General features: G+C 51.9%; 1 protein-coding gene across 4 annotated transcripts; it reads left to right on the forward strand.

Annotated features, from left to right (window-relative positions):
- Nucleotides 1-3,020: 3,020 nt before the first annotated feature.
- On the forward strand, nt 3,021-22,849 carry KMT5A (lysine methyltransferase 5A). Of its 4 annotated transcripts, none has more exons than XM_087423409.1 (8): nt 3,021-3,045; nt 8,232-8,350; nt 9,517-9,673; nt 13,242-13,461; nt 13,876-13,963; nt 18,511-18,570; nt 20,099-20,289; nt 21,018-22,849. In XM_087423409.1, the coding sequence occupies exons 1-8, from the start codon at nt 3,036-3,038 to the stop codon at nt 21,226-21,228; spliced, it is 1,056 nt and encodes a 351-aa protein (XP_087279535.1). In that variant the 5' UTR covers nt 3,021-3,035; the 3' UTR covers nt 21,229-22,849. The 4 variants fall into 4 exon arrangements, with proteins under 4 accessions (XP_087279535.1, XP_087279534.1, XP_087279536.1 ...); XM_087423411.1 differs by lacking the exon at nt 3,021-3,045 and adding an exon at nt 7,801-7,984; XM_087423408.1 differs by lacking the exons at nt 3,021-3,045; nt 8,232-8,350 and adding an exon at nt 7,793-7,984.
- Nucleotides 22,850-23,283: the final 434 nt, after the last annotated feature.

Raw genomic sequence — 23,283 nt, forward strand, 5'->3', positions numbered from 1 at the left:
CAGAAACTTGTCGCGTTATTCCAAGATTCCAAGTCTCAAAACAGATTGTTGTAACTTATGTAACTATTTGCAGTGAGTTACTGTTCAGATTCACCAGTCTATCCTTTGCTTAAAACCATGTATGTAGTGGCTTTCATTAGACTTGGAATACAAGTCTAAGTCATTACTGTGGCCTTTGTGTCAGTCAGGGTCTGGTCAGAAAAACCATTTTAAATAGGAAATGCATTAAACAGGTGGTAGAGGGCTGAAAAAGCAAAAAGTGAACATTGAGGTAACTTCATAACACCTGTAGGAAGCAGCTCCCCCGTCTAGGCTGGAGAACAAAGAGAACAAGTTGAGGTTCTCAGAGCAGGAGCCGTGGAGAGCTGGTTCTTCCGTCTCTAAGAAAGGGACAACATCACATTGGTGCTGGTCCCTCAAGAGCTACGGGAGGGGCCCTGCAACGCTGGACTGAGAACTCTGAAGAGGAGCTGCTGCTGGCGCTTCTGAGGGAGCACACTGAGGCTGTTCTTGGGAATGTGGAAAGGACCTGGAGAGCGAACCAAATGACCTGTCAGAAGCAAGATGTCATTACTTAGGTGACCCTGATAGGAATAGCAAGCAAACAGGCATGAGAAAGTCCCTTGTCTCTCCCCCTGCCTTCCAGTCTCCCTGGATCCTCTCCTATTGACAGAACCTAACGCTCGCTGACAAAGGAGCAATATGGTTTGCAGCGCTGATATCACAGAGCAGGATAGAAAAAAAGTCAGATGTGGGGCTGGCCTGGTGGCGTAGCAGTTATGTTCGCCCGTTGTGCTTCGGCAGCGCGTGGTTCGCGAGTTTGGATCCTGAACGTGGACCTACGCACCACTCATCAAGCCATGCTGAGGTCGCGTCCCACATAGAAGAACTAGAAGGACCTACAACTAGGACATACAACTATTTACTGGGGCTTTGGGGAGGAAAAAAAGAAAGAAAAAAGAGGAAGATTGGCAAGAGATGTTAGTTCAGGGCCAATCTCCCTCAAAAAAAAAAAAAAGTGAATTTGGAGCTGAGAGAGCCGCACAGCCTTCGAGGGCCTGTGTGACCTAGCCCCTGCCTACCTTTCCAGCCTGATCCCCTCCATTCTCACCATCGTATACTCAATTCCAATCACAAGTGGGTTTTTTTTTCTTTCTAAAGCACACCAAGCTCATTCCCTCTTCCAGGGAATGTACCTGATATTCCCTCTACCTAGAAGTACCTTTTCCTTCTGGTCTTTCTTATTTAGGGCATAACTTAAAACCACCAACTCAAAAGAGGATTTCTCTGACTTCACCAATCTATTTTTTTAATTTTCTTTTAATTATTTAATTGTTTTTGACTTCACCAATCTAAAGAAGCAACCCTCTCTCCACTCACTCATGAAAATTCCCCATTTTCATTTTATTGATAGCATTAATCACTATTAAATATTATCTTTTTTTTTTTCTTAGGTGAGGAAGACTAGTCCTGAGCTAACATCTGCTGCCAATCCTCCTCTTTTTGCTGAGGAAGATTGGCCCTGGGCTAACATCTGTGCCCATCTTCCTGTACTTTATATGTGGGACGCCTGCCACAGCACGGGTTGATAAGCAGTGCGTAGGTCTGTGCCCGGAATCTGAACCCACAAACCCTGGGCAGCTGAAGTGGAGTGCACGAACTTAACCACTACACCACTGGGCCGGCCCAATATTATCTTTTTGAAAAGTGGTTCCTTGTTTGTTTCTTCCCTAAAAAATATGAGGTACTGTGTTTTATTTGCCACTGTGTCTTTGGGGGACCAGAGAGTGCCAGGTATACAGCTCAGTCAATGTCGAATTAATGAATTAGAGAAAGTAAAAACCTCTTTGCATTTATGGAAGCCGGAAGGAACCTTGGAGATCACAACTCAACTCCATCATTTGACAGCTGGGGAAGCTAAGGGCCAGAGAGCTGAAATGATGTGCCAAAGGACATACAGCGAGTTAGTGACAAAGTGTCCCTTTCTGCTTTTCCCAGTGCTTTCACATATATCACCTTGTTTAGCGTTCCTATTTTCCTAGTGCAACGGTAGGGTCATTGGACAGTGGTGGGGTCTCCAAAACCTTCTTGGGGACCAAAGAGAGAGAATGAATGAGTGACCTCTCCCCTCACCCCCAGAAGGGGCCCCCAGGGAAGAGCTGTTACTGGACACCTCCTCTGCCTTCAAAGCAAAGACTACCCAGGACACCTGCGCTTCTCTGGGAACACAGTGACTCAGGCTTTCCTGGGTGGAGAATAGGGCAGGGTTGTTTCCCTGGGGTTAAGGCAGCCATCTAGTGGACTAATAGTCAAAGGACTAATCCAGGCCATAAAATTAAACTGCTGGGTGACCTTGGGCAGCAAGTAAGTTACCTGTTCTCTCTGGTCCTCTGTTTCCCCATCTGTAAAATGGGTAAGTTTGCTGGGCTAGGATCTCTGAGGTTATGGGAGGGTTACCCACTGACCCATTCAAGCCTAGCAGTGAATGGATTAAATTGACGGAGGGGTCAAGGTACTGGAGATGCCAAACTGCTGGGAGAGCTTGGCTTCCCAGGCCAAAAGGGGAGGTGAGAGGTCAAAGGTCGGGTTCCAGTCAAGCCCAGAAAAGCCGGAAGTCCCAGATCCCGTCCACTCTGACCGGGCCTCCAACCACGTGATTAACCTCCCGAGGCGGAGCTTCAAGGCCGAGAGAGGGCGGAGTTTGGGGCCCCCCCCAATGGCAGGGCGGGTGTCCTTACACCGCAGCAAATCAACGCAGAGAGACGGTAAAATTTAAACCCCCTCCCACCCCCTCCGCGGGGACCTGTCCCGAAAGCGTTTGTAGAAAGTGCGGCCGCTCGCCCCGCCCCCGCCAGGGAGAGGGCGGGCTCTCCCTCTGGAGCTCGCCTATCACGGCGGACAGGCTGGGGAGAGGCGGGCAGCGGCGCCAATCAGGGCGGCAGCCGGCGCTCGGCGGAGCGGTTGGCTACAGTTGTTGCAACTTTTTTCGAAAGCTGCGTTTCCCGGGAGATCCTAGGCGGTGACAGAGCCGGGTCATGGCTAGAGGTATCGGCCCAGGTGGTCAGCGCCGGGCCGGCAGGGTTGCGGGGGGTCTCGCTGGAGGGGGGACCAGGGTGGCGGGAGCGGCGGGGAGGCGCCCTTCTGCGGGCTGCTCGGACAGAACGCGGGGACCGGGGAGGGTCGGGGGGGCGGTGATGGGAAGGGGGGCTGCGGAACCTTCGCCGCCCCACGCTCCCTCCCCGTTCCCGAAGCCCCCAAAGGCCCCTCCCACTGCCGTGCCTCGGTTTCCCCTCTCTAAAGTATGGGCACCTGCTGCCTGCCTCTCCAGAGGCAACACATCCATATGTCAAAGCTCTTTGGAAACTAAAGCGCAGGGCACCTCCAGGGAATGGTTGTTATTGATACAAAGAGAGGGGAGGCTCTCTCTTGTTGGGAAAGGAGGTGACCCCGAGGCGAGGGCGCCGATCGTAACCTACATCGTGGGGAGCGCGTGCGAGTGGACACCGCGGCAGGCGCCTCCCTTCCCTCCCCAAGCCCTGAGTCAGCTCTGCGCCGCCGGGGCGGGGACTCGGCCCCGCTGCCCCGCTTTGGGGTGAGACGGGTCTCCTGGCACCTCCCGGGGCGGCCCTTCATTCGCAGCTGGTCAGGACTCCTGTCTACGAGAGATGGCTTGGGTGGGATTGGACAGCCGCGGGAGGCGATGTCCCTGCCTGATGTCCTTTGCACACTTAGTTTGCCGTCAGGACAGTAAGACCCGCGTTATGCGGCAAAGTGATCTCCAGCCGCTGGTCATTTCCAGCCGCTGTGTCCCCTTCATGCAAAAACTTGAGCGTGACAGTTGAGTGGAATTATTATTTTAAAAAAATAAGTTGAGGTTTTACATTTTTCTCAGAATTCCAAGACATTACATCTTAGTAGGAATTTGCCTTAATGCAGTATGCTCGCTATAGCAATAATAATGAATAAAATAAGGACTCATTCAGCAAATATTTGTTGGGCCCCTTTGTTTTCAGGCACTGCTCCCAGTTGCATCATTTATTCTCCCAGCATCCCTTTAGGGTCTTTTGGGACAAGACTTACCGAGATTGTGATTAAGAAATGAGGCATAGTGAACTTCAAGTTAAAGAGCTTTATAACCCAATCCATAGGGAACATCAAAACAAATATTTTTCTTCAGATAAGTGTTAAGCATCTAAAAATATACTTAACAGTATCTGACAAATCTTGATAAAACTGTGCTTCCCTGGTTCATTTTTCCCATCACAGCTAAATCATATAAACTACCTGTTTCAACAGTACTGCATTTGAGAAAAAAATAGCTTGCTTTAATTAATCTAGGGGGGGAAACGAAACTAAGCACTTTGCCATTGAAATGCATAATATGGGCAAATAATAATTACCATTGAGGGTCAGGCAGTTTATTATCTCAGTTAATCTTTACAAATTGTTATTCCCATTTTTCAGAGGTGGAAGCTGAAGTCCAGAGTCACTGACCAGACTCTGGCCATGCTGTGTCATTGCTTGTTCCACTTGACCTCCCTTAGCCAAAGCGGAGATGAGTCTTCCAGCTTCTACCATAGCAAGCTTACAAATCACCTTTGTCATGTATTAGTTAGTGATTCTCACTGTCTCACTTGACCTTCAAATTTGTAGTTACTTATTTCATAAGGCTTCATTACTATTGCAAACTTTGTGTTTTTTTTTGTGAGGAAGATCAGCCCTGAGCTAACATCCATGCTAATTCTCCTCTTTTTGCTAAGGAAGACCGGCTCTGAGCTAACATCTATTGCCAATCCTCCTCCTTTTGTTTTTTCCCCAAAGCCCCAGTAGATAGTTGTATGTCACAGTTGCACATCCTTCTAGTTGCTGTATGTGGGACGTGGCCTCAGAACGGCTGGAGAAGCGGTGCGTTGGTGCGCGCCCGGGATCCGAACCCGGGCCGCCAGTAGCGGAGCATGCGCGCTTAACCACCAAGCCACAGGGCTGGCCCATATTGCAAACTATTAAGTTGGGCATTTAGTATTGTAAATATCAAATCATTTACAGTATTTCAAATGAAATGTCAGCAGCCTTTTTCTTCTAGAAAAGCGGTCTTTGTTCCAAACTTGTAGTTCACTTTGAGAGCCCTGCTGGGTCACATGAACAAAATGTTCAGATACCAGGCAACCCCTCCCTAGTTTTGAAGCTTCACAATCATGTAAATATTTTCAACCTCGCGTATATTAGTTTGAGGAGGATCAGTCCATTTGCTTTTCTCCATCTCTACTGCCACTGTTGGATGGCCTCCTAATTGATCTCCCTCTTTCCACTTTTACTATCTCTGATGTACTATCCCTCAGCAGCTACAGTGGTCCCCAAAACACAGATTTTTATCATGTGACCTCCCCATTGCTGTTGGGATTAAATCCACAATCCTCACCTCAGCCTATAGGGCCCTACTGACCCCTCTAGCCTCACTGAGCTCCATCTGTCTCTATGTTCACTGTTGTGCCCTTAGCACAGGGCCTGGAACAAAGTAGGTATTCAGTAAATGTTTGTGGAATGAATGAATTGCTCTTTTAGTGTCTGAGTTCAAGAGAAGCAGTATACATTCTTTATGGTAAAGTACCTCATATAGCGGAACTGGGTTCAGATCCCAGCTCCATCCCTGCCTTAGTTATGTAACTCTTAGGCAAGTGACTTATCTTCCCCGAGCCTCAATTCCTACACCTGTGAAATAGGAATAGTACCTTCTCATAAATGATTGGGAAGGTTAAATTAAACAATGTTTTATTACAGGGCCTGACATGGTAAACATTCCATAAGTGTTAGCTATTAGTATCATTGCTGTTGATTCCTGTTTGTCTGAGATCCTGGGCAACATTAAGAGTTTTTATTTCTGCTGATGAGTATATTTATTATATGCGTATGAACAGCTCACGTACAGAAAGGAAAGACTGTTTTGAAATTTATACCGGATGATTTATATTACATCTTCTAGGTACTAGAGCTGCAGAGTTGAGAGGAATGAGCGCTGGAGTTGTGTTTTACTGTATCCCCTGCATTTGAGGGCTAAAATAGAGAAAACTATGGCCATGAGCATGTGTGTATAATGTGTGGGGCAGTGTTAAAATAGTGTGCGAAGTGGACAAGATGATCTGAGCGGCTGCTTCCTGCTCCCACACCATGATTCCCATAATAGTTTGGCAACAAACTGCAAACCTTGTCTGCCCAGCAGATGTAACAGACACAGTTTCAAATGGCTCGACCTGGGTGTCAGAGGGTCACTTTAGAATCGCTTTCACTCTCTGCATAGTTTCTTGGGTATTCAAGTGGGCAGAGAACTCTACCCCACTGGAGTTAGTGGTTGGGGTAGGGACTGGGTGGGAGGTGAGTTCCCCAGCCCTGCCCTGAAGGATGCTAAAGCATGAGCTGATCTGGGAGGCATTGTCCTGAGCTGAGCTGTGTCCTGCCATGTAATCCTACTCAGTCTTATCCCTTCTAACTGGAGGCAGCTACTTAAAGTGACAGCTATTTGTTTATCTGTGGATGTTGGGAGGTGCCCTGGGTGGGTTATGGAATTCAAGGTACTTGGTTTTTATCCATGAGGACGCTGAGGCCTAGACTGGGGAAATGACTTGGCCATGGTCACGAAGCACCTCTAGGGCAGAGGCAGGGAGAGAAACCCTATCCTTGCCTCCCAGGCCATGACTCAAGCAGCAGGAGCTAGACGCCCCGAGGTGTCTTGTTTGCATCTCAGAGTCTGCACAAATACAGTGACTCTTTGGCTGTGGGCCCTCAAACCCTAATGGCTCCAGCACAGTGGCGCAGGGCAGTGAGCTATGCTGAGACAAGACACCAGAGTGCCTGGAACCCCTGCCCACCTAGGACATTTTCTCATGGGTTGGGGACAGTAGAACGAGATGACTTGCTAAACCCTTCTGCAACACCGTTTGTCCCTCCCAACTTTAGTTTCCTCATCTGTAAGCAGGAAGGGTAGTGGCTGGTATTGTAGGCTCTGGGGTCAGTCGGCCTGGAAATGCATTTGTAGTTCTGAGAACTTGGCCAAGCTCCTCCTTCTCCCAGCCTCGTTCCCCATCTGTAGAAAAGAGATAATAATGGTGTGCCTTCATAGGGCTGTTGTGAGGTTCGAGTGAGATAACTTAGGCGAGAGGAGCACTCAGCAAACTTACCATTGTAACCCCTGGCTCTGTCTCCCCAGGACCTGTGCTGGTCAAGTGCAGACCGCCCGGGTTTGCCACCTGACCTCATCACTTTCTAGTTCTGTGGCCTTGGGCAAGCCCTTGCATCTCCTTTGAGCTTCAGTATCCTCATCTTAAACGGGTTTGCCACAGGACCTGCCCCCCATGGGTTTTCGGGAGGATTAAATGCCTATAAAAATGCTCCGTGTGCCCAGCTTCGGGCACACAGGAAGGCTCTCGCCTGTCGCGTTCCCCGCTGCGGCTTGCGCCTGGCACCGACGGCTCTCCCAAAATATCCGTTGAGCCAGCGAGAGAAGGAGCCTGGCCGGCCGGGAGCCTGCGCTGTCATTATCATGTTTCCCACCCCTTCCTCCCCGAGTGGCTGAGGCCGCGCGAGAGGGGGCGCGCCCGAGCCGGGATTCGCCGCGGCCGCCAGCCCGCCCTCCCCTCCCCTCCCCCCGGAGCCGCCCCTGCCAGCCCCCTCCCCGGGCCGGGAGCCGACGGTGGGCGGCTGCGAGCGGGCGGGCCGCGGAGGACGCGCCGCCAGCGCCTCCCTCCCTCCCGCGTCCTTGTCCCGGGCCGGCCGGGGCTGCCGCGGCGCGCGGGTGCGGCCCTGCTCTCAGGCCATGGGGGAAGGGGGCGCCGTGGGGCGCCGCCGGCCCTTCCCTGGGGCGCCGCGGCGGCGCTGGTGGCGGCGGCAGCAGCAGCAGCAGCGGCAGCGGCAGCGGTGGTGGCCGGGCCGCGGCGGCGGCGGCGAGAGCGAGGGCGCGGGGCGCGCCGCCATGGGCCTGGCCGGGCTGCAGGTGGGTGTGTCGGGCCCGGCCGCGCGGGGGCGGGCGGCGCGGGGCCCGGCCGGGCCGGGCGGCGGGAGGGCGACGCGGGCCCGGGTGCGGCCCGGCCGGCCGGCTCCAGCTTCCGCGCGGCGCGGGCGGCCCGCCGCCGCCGGGCCCTCGGAACATGGCTGCGGCGCCCGGCCCGGGCGGCCCCGCTCCCCGCCCCGCCGCGCCCTGAGCGCCCCCTCCCCCGCTTCCCCCGGGTCCCCCTCTCCAGGCAGGAAGATGTCCAAGCCCCGCGCGGTGGAGGCGGCGGCGGCGGCGGCGGCGGCAGCGACGGCCCCGGGCCCGGAGATGGTGGAGCGGAGGGGCCCGGGGAGGCCCCGCACCGACGGGGTAAGCAGGCACCCTCTCCGCACTCACTCGGCGCGCCCGAGGGGCCGAGCGGCCCGGCGCCCCTGCCGGCCCCGCGCCGCGAGCACGTGGGCGCCCCCCCCCCCAGGCCCCCCGCCCGCGGCCCTGGGGCGGGGGTGCGGGCGGGGCGCCCGGCCCGGGCTGCTTCCTTTTCTGCTGCCTGCCTGGGAGTGGCGTCCACCCTTGCTCCGCCATGACCCTGGCAATATTTGACCTCGGAAAAGTTTGTGTCTTTATGGCATTTCCACACCCCGAGAGCCGGCTGCCCCGGAGGTGGCTGCCTTCCCAGGGTGTGCGGGGCCTGCCCGGGTCACTCAGAGGGGTCACAGGTCTCGCTGAGTAGGTGCTTAATGGTTCACTAGGCGGAAAGGCCCTAGCAGTGTTTCTGGAGAAGCCCTCCTCCTGTCTGTGCTTACTCAGAGGAGAGGCCCCACACCCAGAGACACCAGCGGTGACCTGGACCGCCCCATCGGCTTGCTCACTCTCCTGTTAACGCCAAGATGCCGTTTGCGATAGAATGACCACCCTAATGCGCTGGCCGTAGGCTCTGCTTTCATGAGCTTTTCACCCCACCCCCCAGTTACCCTGAGAGAATTCCTCCAACCGCAGTCCAGTCCGCAGTTCTGGGCGGCTGCTGGACTGCATTGATTTGAGAGGGGCCAGGCTTGGGCCACAGAAGGCTCAGGCAGTAATGGCAAGTTCCACCAACTGACCGCAGGACCAGAAAGTGGTTAATCAGGTTCCCCGAGGCCTGCTTCTGTGCTGGAGTCCCTGCCCCTCCTGCACAGAGGCCAGTCCTTCAAATCCCAGATTTGTTTACTCTGGGTCATTCTGACCTCCCTGCCTCTGGTAGGTTGTCTCCTTCTTATGTAGACCTCTGTGTACAGCTGGTTCTCCTGCTGGCCAGATGTCCCCTTAGTGACCAGAATTAGAGACCACATGTGTTCTGGAAACGTCTGACTTGGACCTGGGAGATTCTAAACCTTCTGCTGCTCTACTGGGGCTGGCGTCCCCTGGTAGCACAGTTTTTGGGAGATGGTGTTGTTTGTTTTTTGTCTTTTGTATTCTGGTTGCCCCTTCTCCGCGTAAGTGCTGTGGGACCATCATCTTCTTCAAGCCTCTTTCAGAATGTGCATTTGTCGTTTTAGGAGAATGTATTTACCGGGCAATCAAAGATCTATTCCTACATGAGCCCGAACAAATGCTCTGGAATGCGTTCCCCCCTTCAGGAAGAGAACTCAGTTGCACATCACGAAGTCAAATGCCAGGGGAAGCCATTAGCTGGAATCTACAGGAAACGAGAAGGTAAGCCTCTGAAATGGCCGTTTTCTGACCACAGCTGCTCGGGTTGGAGAAGCCTCTGACCTCCAAAATAATGCATAAATATTAAATTTTTATCCAGCGTTTCCAAACCCAGGTTCAGAAGGTTTGAACCATGTTCTGTCTTGCTGCTAAAAACACAGACCGAGGGGAAAGGGCGGCCTGTCCCAGGGCGTGTACCCTGTGGTCTAACAGGTTCTCCCTGCTTTCACAAGAGTTAGCATGTCCTTTAAGCTTGATCGTCTGGCCATGTTGCGAAAATAATGCACCTGACCTGCAGTTAGGGAGGCTCACAAGTGCCAGAAGAGCAGGAATTGGGAGTCTAGGTTGTGCAGGCCCAACTGTGCTGTGTGAACGCAGGGAGCTGACTTCCTTCCCTTTTGTGAGCTGGGCTTGACCTTCGTTTTTTTCTTTGAGGAAGACGGGCCTTGCGCTGACATCTGTTGCCAATCTTCCTCTTTTTTTTTTTCCTTCTTTTCTCCCCAAAGCCCCAGTACATAGTTGTGTATCATAGTTGTGGGGTTGTAGCTCTTCTACGTGGGGCGTTGCCTCAGCATGGCTTAATGAGCGGTGAGTAGTCTGTGCCCAGGATCCGAACCGGTGAGCCCTGGGCCGCCGAAGCGGAAGGTGCGAACTTAACTACTATGCCACTGGGCCGGCCCCTTGACCTTCTTTATTTATTTATTTTTTGTGAGGAAGATCAGCCTTGAGCTAACATCCATGCCCATGTTCCTCCACTTTATATGGGACGCCGCCACAGTATGCCTGACAAGTGGTGCGTCGGTGCACGCCCAGGATCCGAACCCGGGCCGCCAGCAGCGGAGCGCACGCACTTAACTACTATGCCACGGGGCCGGCCCCCCCTTGACCTTATTTTTAAAGTTTCTTTCCACTCAAGTGTTTAGTGCTGCTCTCTGAAGCAGCATACTCTGCGGTGAGATTTGGAGTTAAAATATTGAACAAGAAAATATACTGCCATTGAAAATTCTGTCTAGCCCTGCTAAACAAGCTCAAACCTCACAGAAATCTTGCTGTAATTCAAATATTCCCTTTTAAAGCTGCAGTGGGGAGCCTGAAGTCTCCCTTCTAATTAAAATCTGCCTTCAAGAAGCAGAACTCTGGCTACGAGCAGCTCCATACAAGAAAGCCCATAGTTATTAGCAGAAAGTGCTGTAAGTGATGGTTTAGCCCAACCTCTGGGGCCAGATCTGAGAACTAGGGGCAGGAGCCAGCCCTTGGCCTGATTCCCCCTGGTGCACAGGGTGATAATATTTCAATTGGTCATCAAATGACTTGGGTTCTAATCCTAGCTCTGCCACTTACAAGGAGGAGGCTTGGGCAGGTTGCTCCTCTTTTCTGAGGCCCAGTTCTCCCATCTGTAAGGTGAGAGAGAGAGGAGTCCCACCTCGCAGGGCTATTCTGAAGATCAGTTGAAGCATAGATGCAAAAGAGCTTTGTGAAGTGCTCCATACCGTCAGCCTTCTTCTGCTGGACTATGAGTGTTACAGCCTGCTCCTCCCTGCATGGGCAGCACTTAGGATGGCACCTACCCCATAGGGACTGGGAAGGGGTTCTCTCTAAATGGTGGTCAGGCAGTCTCACATCCCTTCTAGAGTGGGGCAGAATGTAAATTCTCCTGAATGGTGACGTGGTGCAAAAGCTAGTTTATTTGGCTTGTAGTGTTACCAAATGGCAAAAATTAGAATTTGGGGCTGCAGAACTTTGGAGGAGACCCCAAGGGCCACGCTCTTATCCTTGCTTCTCAACCTTTTCTCTGCCTTGATGCAGACTGACGTGACAGCTGACATTCATACACTCCTAGGGTTGTGCATGACATCCTGGCTTTAACTCCGCCTGATTCTACTCAAGAAGGCGTGTAAGGGAGGGAGAATGGTCTGGTTGGGTTCTGATGTATTTATTTTTCTCTTTTGGTTATTGAGATATAATTCACATACTATAAAGTTCACCATTTTAAAGTACGCAATTCAGTAGGTTTTAGTATATTCACAGATGTGTGCAACTATCACCACTGTCTAATTCCAAAACATTTCATTACCCCCAAAAGAAACCCAGTACCCGTTAGCAGTTGCTCTCTACTCCTCCTCCTCCCAGCCCCAGGCAACCACTCATCTACTTTCTGTCTCTGTGGATTTGCCTATTCTAGACATTTCATATAAATAGAATCATACAATATGTAGTCTTTTGTGTCGGGCCTCTTTCACTTAGCATCATGTTTATAGGGAGGGTTCATCCATGTGGTAGCAAGTGTCAGTGCTTCATTCCTTTCTGTGGCTGAATCATATTCTATCATGTGGATATAAAACATTTTATTTACCCATTCATTAGCTGATGGGCATTTGGGTTGTCTTCACTTTTTATCTATTGTGAATAAGCTGCTACAGACATTCATATACAGATTTTCATGGAGACATGTGTTTTTAATTCTCTTAATAGATGCCTAGGAGTAGAATTGTTGGGTCGTATGGTAACTGTATGTTTAACTTTCAGAGGAGCTGCCAAACCCTTTTCCAAAGTGACTGTGCCGTTTTATATTCCTACCAGCAATGTATTATTTACTTATTTTTAAAAAGTAAATCATTTTTTTAGAAAGCGAGTAGTTCATCAACACGGGTGCTCCACAACTATTTTTAGTAACGAATCCTTTGATGTCCCTCACAACACACTGACCAGTGTCCGGGCACCATGTGGAGAACCACAGTGAACACTGGGTTTTGGTCCTGTTAGAAGAGGGAACTTTTTTTAGAGTCTGAAATGAAGCGTGCCCGGCAGCTCTAGGGGAAGAGGTTCTGCTTTATTGCCTTACTCCTCTCCATCAACGCTGGCCCACTCTTTAGGAATTGAGCTTTTTTCCTGGGATCTGCAGCCCAGTTCCTGAAAGCCATCAATGCCAGAATCGCCGTGTGGGGTGCTTCTGCTTCAGGGGCTCTCCCTTCATCAAGATGCAGAAGAGCGGATGTGTTAATTAACTAGATGCGAGGAATCCTTTCACACTGTATACGTATATCAAGTCATCTTGATGTACACTTTAAATATCTTACAATTTTGTTCATCAATTATATTTCAGTAGGACCGGCCCCGTGGCTTGGCAGTTAAGTGCGCGCGCTCCGCTGCTGGTGGCCCGGGCCCGGATCCCGGGTGCGCATCGATGCACCGCTTCTCCGGCCATGCTGAGGCCGCGTCCCACATACAGCAACTAGAAGGATGTGCAGCTATGACATGCAACTATCTACTGGGGCTGTGGGGGGAAAATAAATAAAATTTAAAAAAAAATTATATCTCAGTAAAACTGAAGAAAAATACAAGATATAGAAGACCAAAAGCTCTGCCCAGTGTCTGGGTCAAAAAGTAAAGCCAGATGCTTTTCCCATGATCGCCGTTAGTGGACAGCAGGCTGCACAGGCTGAGGTCACTGCTTCCCGACACCCTGATCCTCTCTCCTCTCGAAGCCTGTCTTAAAATGCAGCTGACAGTCTAGAAATTGGGAGACAGAGAGTCTAGAATAAACCTGTCTTTCTCCACCCTCTGCCTACAGAGAAAAGAAACACTGGGAATGCAATTCGAAGCACCATGAAGCCCGAGGAACAGAAGATCAAAGACGCCAGGAGAGGTCCCCTGGCACCTTTTCCAAACCAAAAATCTGAAGCAGCAGAACCTCCAAAAACTCCGACCTTGTCTTGTGATTCTCCCAATGCAGCCATTGCCAAGCAAGCCCTGAAAAAGCCCATCAAAGGCAAACAGGCCCCCAGGAAAAAGTGAGTGCTTCCTGGAGCCCCCCTCCTGGTACAGATCAGCCTGGTTCCTCTGACCCCAGCAAGGCCTGCACGGTGCTGGCTAGCATTGGGCAGTCCACCCGCTTGGCCTCTCCCATTAAGGCTCAGCTTCCTTGAGTCACCACCAGTGACACCATTATTTGTCAGCACCTCAGTCTGGCATGGGTCCAGAGCTCAGGAGCCCCCCTTCCCCACCAAGAGAAGGCCGCCTGTCTTTGGCACTCTCTCTGAGTTCCCCATGCGTGGCTGAGCCTATGTGACCACAGGCCGCAGTGGACAAAGGTGTTTAAGTGACGTGTTTCCGAGGAGCCGCCTCCTAAGGGCTTGCGTGCCTTCTGGATGTGAATGTGGTTTTAACGCTAATATTTGTTTTCTGCTCTTCCTTTCCCACCCCAGAGCTCAAGGAAAAACGCAACAGAATCGCAAACTCACAGATTTCTACCCTGTGCGAAGGAGCTCCCGGAAGAGCAAAGCGGAGCTGCAGGTAGAGTCATGTGGTTTCAGTTCCAGCTCTCAGAGGGGCAGGGTGGCCCAGTGGGCAGTGCTTGGCGTGCACAACCTGAGCTTTCCTTGTGTCGTCTTGGGGCAAGTCTCTTTGCCTCTGTGGCCTCAGTGTTCTCCTTGGTCTCATGGGGATTGTCATAATGCTTGGGGTCACCATGAGGCTTGGCTAAGATGCTTCTGTGAAGGAGTCTCGTAACCTGTAGCCTGTGGCATGGAAAGTCAGGAGTTACCAAGAAGCTGGCTTTTCCAGAACTTGTTGGCAGGGCCACTGGAGCTTGGGACCGTGGGTGGGGAAGGCTGTGTGTTATCTCAGAGGCTTGTCTGTCTGCTGTCCAGAAGTTTCCGTGTGTGTCTTGAGGTGGTAAAGAGCAGGGGCTTGGGAGCCACTTACTGGCTGTGTGACCTTGGGCCAGTTACTTAACTGCTCTGTGCCTCATGCCCTGTCTGTAAAGTGGGATAATAGCACTGTGTGGGGTTGTTGGGAGGATTAAATGCGTTAATACACGTAGAACACTTAGACCTGTGCTTAGCGTGCTGCAGTGCAGCAATTAACTCTGATCATGGTGACCATTGCTTCCCCAGTGTTGTCACTCCCCAAGGCTCCTCTTTGCTCCTTCCCACCCCGCAGCGTCCCTGGGAACACGGGAGGCCTCCGCCCGCTGTGTTTACAGAGGGCTGAGCTATGCAGCAGCTGGTCAATATTGATGCAGTGAGGTGTGCTTACTGCCCTTCTATTAAGGAACCCAGGTTGGGGCCCCGCCTGCACCCGTGGGCTGCTTCCCCCTTCTCCTCCCCAGGGCTATCTGGGCCAGCCCCTCTGCTCTCCCAACCCCAAAGCAACCTCCAGGCTAAGGAGCAGTGCTCAAGATTGCCGTCCCCACAGAGAGGTGGGGGACCCCGGCCTTGTCAGTGTTAGCATTTCAACCTTCAGCATTTTATAAGGTAAATCTGTAGATATGGAAATAGTGATCTAGTCTTCTCTTGAATTTATGAGGCTTCATTTGAAAAAACAAAAAAAGGGGCTCCATCTTTCCCCCCAGAGAGAAGCTTTGGCTTTATTTCCTTAGAAAGGCAGTGTCTTTCGGCCAAGAATGAGCTGTTATAAAATGCCTGCAGTGGGAGGCTGTGCTAGGTCACTCTTAAAGACAGCACTGCAGAGGGCGAGGTGGTGCCAGGCCCCAGAACCCAAGACGCCTCCCAGCCGTGGTCGGAGCTGGGGCCTGCCCACACAGGGAGCACGGGGGTTCGCCAAGGGCCGCTGTGGGTTGCAGGGGGGCAGCTGAGTATGCCTTTTTAATTAAAAAACAAGGGCTTTTCTGTCTGGAGGAGTGAAGGCTGCAGTGGGACGTGAGCAGGTCTGCTGAATCTTGCAGCAGATGAGCGGAAGGGAGTGGACACTTGCTTCCCTGAAGCTGGGTCTGCAGCACAACGCAGCTGTCTCTGTCCCTGGACGATGAGCCAGTTGTAAGGGGAGCCATGCCGCGCCCCCGTTTGTGTTGGCTCTGCTGAGGGAACACCATGGCCAGGTGGTTGCTGGCCAGGGCCGAGAGGCGGCTGCTGGCCGGGGTGATGGGCTTGCGCTGGCCAGGGTGGTGTCTTCTCTTGATGGCACAGGTGAAGCCCAAGGGTGGGGCAGCGGGGCCTCCTCTGAGGGGTGAGGTCAGTCCTGACCTGGCCCCTCGTGGGCCGACAGAAGCCGAGGCCCAGGCGGGCAGGCATAGGAGAGGGGTGTGGGTGGCCCGGGTGAAGCGGAAACGAAAGGTCCGCAGACGCCTCGTTGTGCCTGAAGACAGCGGGCGGGGCCGCGTCCGGGTCCAGGTCCAGGTCCAGGTCCAGGGCAGGAGGGTGGAATCTGGGCCTCGGAGAGATGCCCCGAACCCCTTGGTGCTTCACTGGGGGGCCCCTTTGCCGGTTGGCCTGGCTGTGGGTAGGGTGAAAGCCAGCCCCGGGGCAGGGACTGAGCATGTTGGCAGTGCCCTGGCTGCTTCATCCCCAGCCCAGCCCCGGGCCTGATGTGCAGAGCAGCTTGCTGACTCCTGCTCAGGAACGTCTTCCATGTGTCCCCCCCTTCCTGTTTGCAGCCCTCACCGTAATCCAGACGTGCTCGCCTCCCACTCGCTGCCCCTAGGCCCCTGTGGGCTGCTGCGGAGTTCTCCTTGGGAAGGCTAGAGCTGGCTGCTCGCCTGCCCCAGACCCCCGAGCCTCCAGAGGGAAACTCAGGCTCTTTGGCTCTGCATGCGGGGCATCTGCCTGGTGCAGCTCTCCTCGGCTCGTCTCCGAGCCATGTTCACTCAGGGTGGGAAAGTCCCCGGTCACCTACCCCAGTGTTCCCACAATTATTCCCATTGACATGCTCGTCCTCACTGGTCTCTGCACACTTGTAATCATTAATTATTCAGCAAGGTGTGTGTGTGTGTGCACGTGTGCGTGTTGTCGCTGTGAGGGCTTACCATGTGCCAGACGCTGTCCTAGGCCAGGAGACCCCACAGTAAACAGATCAGGCCCCTGTACCCGCGGAGCTTATAGTCAGCTGGGGAGCGATTAACAACCACAACAAAAGAAAAATCAAAAAGCAAGATAATTTTAGATAGCACTTTGACGTTAATTTAATAAAACAGAAGTCTGATAGCGTGGCTGGACTACGGCTACTTTAGCCACTGAAATCAGAGAAGCTTGTCTGAACAGAGCTTGGAAGGAAGGGAGGAAGCAAGCCAGGGGAGTGGCCTGGGGAAAGGGGATGCTGGGCAGGGGAACAGTGAGCGTGAAGGCTCTGCGGCAGGACCCAGCCAGTGTGGCCGGAGTGTGGGAGCAAGAGCGACGATGGCAGACAAGGCTGGAGAGGCAGGGCCTGGGCCTGCGCAGCCTCACAGGCCAGCGGAAAAATGGATTTTATCCCAGTAGCAGTGGGAAGCTACTGAAAGGCTTTTGTTTTTCTTTAAATAAACGTTTTATTTTGGAGTAATTGTAGATTTACAGAGGAGTTGCAAAGATAGTACAGAACGTTCTTATAGAACCCTTGCTCAGTTTCGCCCACCGTTACCATCTTACAGTACCCTGGTACATTTGTCACAACTAAGGAACCAACACTGGTGCACTACTGTTAAATCAACTTTCTGGGAGGCTTTAAGCAGGGAAATGACACTATGTCACTCGTGTTTTTAAAAGAGCCCTCTGGCTGCTGCATGGAGAGCAGTGAAGGGCCGGTCAGCGTGGAAGCCGGGAGACCCGCAAGGTGGCTGTTGCGGGTGTCTGGGCAAGCGCAGTTGTGGCTGGAAGACAGTGGTAGAAGTGGGGAGGAGTGGGCTGGATTTGGGACTGTCTGGTGGGGGCCTTCCATAGCGCCTGTAAACCCCCCGTAAGGTTGCAGAGAAGAGACCTGGCCTCACTCAGCCCCGTGCCCCCAGCACATCGCAGACGTTCCATAAACACGTGTGGCCTGAGGGACTGGGCAGGCCCCACCTGGGTTGCAGGCTGGTTCTGGCGGTGTCCCTGGGTCTCGGTGTGTGTCTGACTCAGCTGAGGGTGGAGGGCTCTGCTGCTGGCACAGCTCCCACACGTGCCGTCCCGTTTGCTGGAGGTTCCTGCTGGTGGGCCGTGCTGGGTCGGGCTTCTGGTCTGCCTTTCTGTAGCTCCCTTTGGCTCCCTAGCGTCCTGTGCACTGACGGAGCAGTGGCGCCAGGGTCAGGGATGGACGGAGTAACAGGAGGGGTGACCCTAAGGGACAGGAGAGACCTTGAGCGCCCACTCCTCTCCAGCTTCTCCATTCAAGGGGTATTGAGGCCCTCTTCTCCTCCTCGGCAGGGCTTCTGTGGAGATGTAGGCCAGAGATCCTAAACTGAGATGTCTGCAGGGACTGTCAGGAGGGAGAGACGTGGAGCACACGTGCCCTGTCTAGAGGGCACAGCCTCTCATCATCCCTAGCTTGTTTTATGTGAAGTCAGAGTCCTGATTTTTAGATTTTTCTTTTTTAATTTTTATTTATTTGTGAGGAAGATCGGCTCTGAGCTAACATCTGTCGCCAATCCTCCTCTTTTTGCTGAGGCAGACTGGTCCTGGGCTAACATCCGTGCCCATCTTCCTCCATTTTATATGGGACACCGCCACAGCATGGCCTGACAAGCGGTGCGTTGGTGCGTGCCCGGGATCTGAACCCGTGAACCCTGGGCCGTCAAAGCGGAGCGCGCGCACTTAACCACTATGCCACGGGGCTGGCCCCAGAGTCCTGATTTTTAAATGTCAGCAATATAAATATTTTGTAAAACGCTGCATGGGGCAAACAGAACATAGCCACAAGCCCGATTCTGCCCTTGGGCCACCACTGTCTCCCTCCTGGTCCACTGAACCCCGGGTAGCAAATTGTCCACAACAGACGGGTGCTGAGTAAAGGGGGATTGGGGGTGGCTTGTGTATCCTTGGGGACCAATGTCATGGAGGCCAGCTGTGGATGACCCAGGTGGCCAGCGCTACCCCAAGTGGCCCAGGAGCGAATGCTGATGCAATATTTGTTTTCCTTTCCTCTCCACCCAGTCTGAAGAAAGGAAAAGAATAGACGAATTGATTGAAAGTGGGAAGGAAGAAGGAATGAAGGTAAGGGGCAGCAGGGGCCCAGCCTTTGGTTAAGGCTGGTGGTCACACTTTGCCTGGTCCGGGGACCAACAGGGGCCACCGTCTGCTTTAACCCTTTCATGGTCACTGTGACCAGTTAGACTGTTAGGCTGTTGAGGCACCAAATACTCAACTATTGCTAAGGGGATGCCTCACGAAGGAAACATAAATGGCGTTGTATGTGAAATGTTATTCTGAGGAAACTTTTTAAAAATTGTGGTGGGGGCCGGCCTGGTAGTGTAGCGGTTAAGTTCGTCCGTTCTGCTTTGGCGGCCCTGGGTTCCCCGGTTTGGATCCTGGGCGAGGACCTGCTCACTGCTCATCAAGCCGTGCTGAGGCGGCATCCCATATAGAAGAACTAGAAGGACCTACAACTAGGATATACAACTATGTATTGGGGCTGTGGGGAGAAAAAAGAAAAAGAGGAAGATTGGCAACAGATGTTAGCTCAGGGCCAGTCTTCCTCAAAAAAAAAAAAATTGTGGTAAAACGCATATAAAATTTCCCATCATAACCATTTTAAAGTTTGGTGGCATTAAGTGCATTCTACTTTTACAATGTTGTGCAACAATCATCCGTCTAGTTCCAGAACTTTTTCATCCTCCCAAATGGGAACTCCGTACCCATGAGCAGTCACTCACCTTCCTTCCCCCTGGCTGCACCAGTCTGCTTTCTGTCTCTATGGGTTTGCCAATTTTGGGCATTTCCTGTAAGTGGAATCATAGAATATGTAGCCTGTTGTATCTGGCTTCTTTCATTTAGCGTGACGCCTGGGGAAACCTTTAAAAGGAGAAACTAATGAATTTTCTTTGAACTCTGTTTTCCTGGGAAGTGGCAATGCCCAGGAAATTTGCTTCTCTCAGTATATTTCAGACACGTTGGGTGGCTGAGAGGGGAATAACACTCTGCAGTGGTGGCCAGATGGGTCTGGGCTAGGACCCAGGAGTCAGAAAGCTTCGGTTTCCACCTGCCGTCTAGGGGCATCTGAACTTAAGTCTGGGCCCCTCAAACAAGCACCCTCCAACTGCTTTTGTAATGGAGTGAGGAGAAGCCCAGGAGGTTGAATTATGGAATAAAGGAGAGACTCAGAACAATGGGTCGTACTATTCCCCTGAAATGGCCAAGTATCTGGATTTGAGTCTGTGCTACACCGCTTCCTAGCTGTGTGGCTGTGGACACGTGGCTCTGCCTCTCTAAGCCTCAGTGTTCTCATCTGTAAAATGGGGCAACACCCACCTAGCAGATCTCTCATGAGAATCCGGTGTAACAATGCTTTGCAAATGGGGATAAGGGAACTTTTGGGGGTGATGGATTGTGGCAATAGTTGCACAACTGTATTCATTTAATAATTCCCATCGAACTGTACACGTAAAATGAGTGAATTTTATGGTATACCTCACTAGAGCTGTTAAAAGAATGTTGCAAGCCCCAGGCACCCTGGAAGCCGGCCGTTCATGGTGGCATCTGTTGCTATTATAAACCAACCCTCTTTCTCGTCACCTCCCAACAGATTGACCTTATCGATGGCAAAGGCAGGGGTGTGATAGCCACCAAGCAGTTCTCCCGGGGCGAGTTTGTGGTGGAGTACCACGGGGACCTCATCGAGATCACGGACGCCAAGAAGCGGGAGGCTCTGTACGCACAAGACCCCTCCACGGGCTGCTACATGTACTATTTTCAGTACCTGAGCAAAACCTACTGGTGAGTCCCCCGGCGCTTCCAGTGGCTTTCCCACTGGGGCAGCGGTCAGGACGAGGGCCGGGAGAGTGTCCTGATCTTTCTCTTGCCCCAGCTTCTTTTGTTCTTGCTGCCTTTTTCCAAAGCTGTGAGGCAGCTCTGCCCCTTCCCATTTTTAATATTTGGGATTGAGCGGTTCTGGGTGCCATCTCGTCAGACGAGAAGGGGACTGGTCACACGAAAACCTGATCAGAGGCTCACCTGACCTCCCCCTCTTGGGGCCTTTGGTCAGAGCAGCTCTGGAAAATTGCTAACTGCTCCTTCCTCAACGTGGCAGTGTAGTTGATTGGTTTTTTTTAATAGACTTTATTTTTTAGAGCAGTTTTAGGTTCCCAGCAAAATTGAGTGGAAGGTACAGAGAGTTCCCATGTACTCCTGCCCCCACACCCACACAGCTTCCCCCTCTATCGACGGAGTTGATTTTTATTCATTTATTTATTATGCAGAACCCCACAGTTGCCTCACGGGCCTCCATAAGAGCCTTTTGCATTCCCATCTACTCCCACCCCCTGCCTCACATACCCCACCCAGTCCTTTCTAGGCTCTTAAAGATATGTTTTTGAGTTGAATTGCATTCCCAAAGTCATAGCTACAAATCGACATCCTCCCAGAGTTGAGAGCAAGTGTGACTCTGACTGGGTTCAAATGCCTCTTTATCAATTTAATTCTCTGTTGCCCTCCCTCCTCACCAGCGTGGATGCAACTAGAGAGACAAATCGCCTGGGAAGACTGATCAATCACAGCAAATGTGGGAACTGCCAAACCAAACTGCACGACATCGATGGCGTGCCTCACCTCATCCTCATCGCCTCCCGTGACATCGAGGCCGGGGAGGAGCTCCTGTACGACTACGGGGACCGCAGCAGGGCGTCCATCGAGGCCTACCCCTGGCTGAAGCATTAACCTACCGCCCCCCTTCAATGGACAAAGTGCCCTCAAAGGGAATTGATTTTTTTTTTTACACACTTAATCTTAGCAGATGACTTCAGATGTTTTTAAAAAGTATATTAAGATGCCTTTTCACTGTAGTATTTAAATATCTGTTACAGGTTTCCAAGGTGGACTTGAACAGATGGCCTTATATTACCAAAACTTTTATATTCTAGTTGTTTTGTACCTTTTTTGCATACAAGTTGAACGTTTGTGCTTCCCGTGCATGCAGTCAAAGACTCAGCACAGGTTTTAGAGGAAAGAGTCGAACATGAACTAGGAAGCTGGGTGATGCTCCTGCCTCCAGCTGCAGAGCCAGGACTCTCTTCCCCACACCCCCAACGTCCCTGTGCTGGCGGGTGCGAGGAAGACGCTGCCTCCCAACGCCCTGGACGGGATGTTCCCAAGCTCTTGTTTTCCTGACGTCTCGACAGGCGCACATTGAAGTGTATGAATATTTTTTAAAAAGGTTTCGCAGTAAGCTAGTCTTCCCCTCTGCTTTCTCGAAAGCTTACTGACCCGGTGGCCCGTGAGCACGGGCCAGGCCTCCACTTAATCTTCCACGGGCTGCCGCTTTGCTGGGCACCTCGAAGCATCAGGGCGGGTAATCAAGTAGACGTGGGCAGGGAAAAGCATTGCTTACCGAGCCCTGCCGGGGCAGGGTTTCCTGAAACTGGGTTAATTCTTTATAGAAATGTGAACACTGAATTTATTTTAAAAAAACAATAAAAATCAAAAAACAAAAAAGACAAAAAAAAAAGAAAAACCACAGAAAACAACTTACATGTACATAGGTCTTGAAGTGAGTGAAGTGGCTGCATTTTTTTTTTTTGGTTTTTTGGTTTTGTAGAAGCGATTTGAGATGGTACTCTATTCTAATCAAAAATAAAGTTTTGTAGTGGGACCAGAAATTACTTACCCCATCCCCCTACCCCACCGCGACCCCGATTCTGCGGGGTGGAAAGTTCCAGACCTGCTGTCAAGGCTGGCTGTCAGATCACCTGGTGTCCTTCCCATGAAGATTCAGCCATGAGCCGAAGGGTGAGCCTAGGAGCCCTGAAATGCGGGGCCCCCAGTCTAGCCGCTGGTGCGCAGGGGAGTGGGCAGGCCCAGCAGCCCCAGGATCCAGGGTAAGGCTGAAGTTTTCACCTTGACTGATGGCAGGAGGAGTAGGTAGCTTCCTCCTCCCTCCAAAAGGGGGACCAATTCTCACTCTCTTAACCTGTAGTCCAGGGGGCCTGACCTGGGTCTGCAGCCATGACCCAGGGTCTCCACCCACCTGGTCCCAGGTAAATGTGAATGGAGACAGGTATGAGAGCCTGTCCTCAATCTTGATGCCCCCCAGTCCCCACCCCCACCCACCCTCAGCCTCATGACGGTGCTACCTAAGAAAGTCTTCCCCCCACCGCATACTTGCCTGGTCAGTGGTCAGCGAATTGGAGGAGGATCCGATGGAAGTGTGTAAATGTGAGATAAAATGTCTTGGTTGTACCTGTTTGTGGCTTAGCTTTGTATTTAAAAAAAAGGAAATAAACTTGAAAATTATTTGTCATCATAAAAATGAAACAAATTAAAATATTTATTGCCAGGCGAGGCCACCTGTGTGTTTTTCTGTTTTTTACAAGGCAGAGGTGGAGAAGAGTAGGGTTGGATTTTGAAAAAGGGTCACATACTAGGATGAGTCTGAAGTTTTAAGTAATGTCCTCCAAGGGGACAGTTTCTTCATTTGTATAATGAGGGTCATCGGGTGCTTGTGAAGATTAGAAGTTAATGTGTGTTGGCCCCTTAGAACAATGCCTGGTACATAATCATAAATTTTAGCTGCCATAATTGTTGCTGTTTCTAATTTACTAGACTTGATTCTGGGTAGGTGTCTCAGAATCATCAACGGCATCTCTCTTGTGCTGGAAGTCCCTCCTGCCAGCCCAGATCTCTGTCTCAACCGCATAGCCCAGCACCTGCCCTTGAGAGGCTGTTGGTTCCCTCAGCCCCAGGCACTGGGCACTGAGGCAGATTGGGACTGGGTAG

The sequence above is a fragment of the Ceratotherium simum genome, chromosome 35 (assembly GCF_057802395.1).
Source record: "Ceratotherium simum simum isolate JZ-2026a chromosome 35, ASM5780239v1, whole genome shotgun sequence".
In the NCBI taxonomy this organism is placed as follows: Eukaryota; Metazoa; Chordata; class Mammalia; order Perissodactyla; family Rhinocerotidae; genus Ceratotherium; species Ceratotherium simum.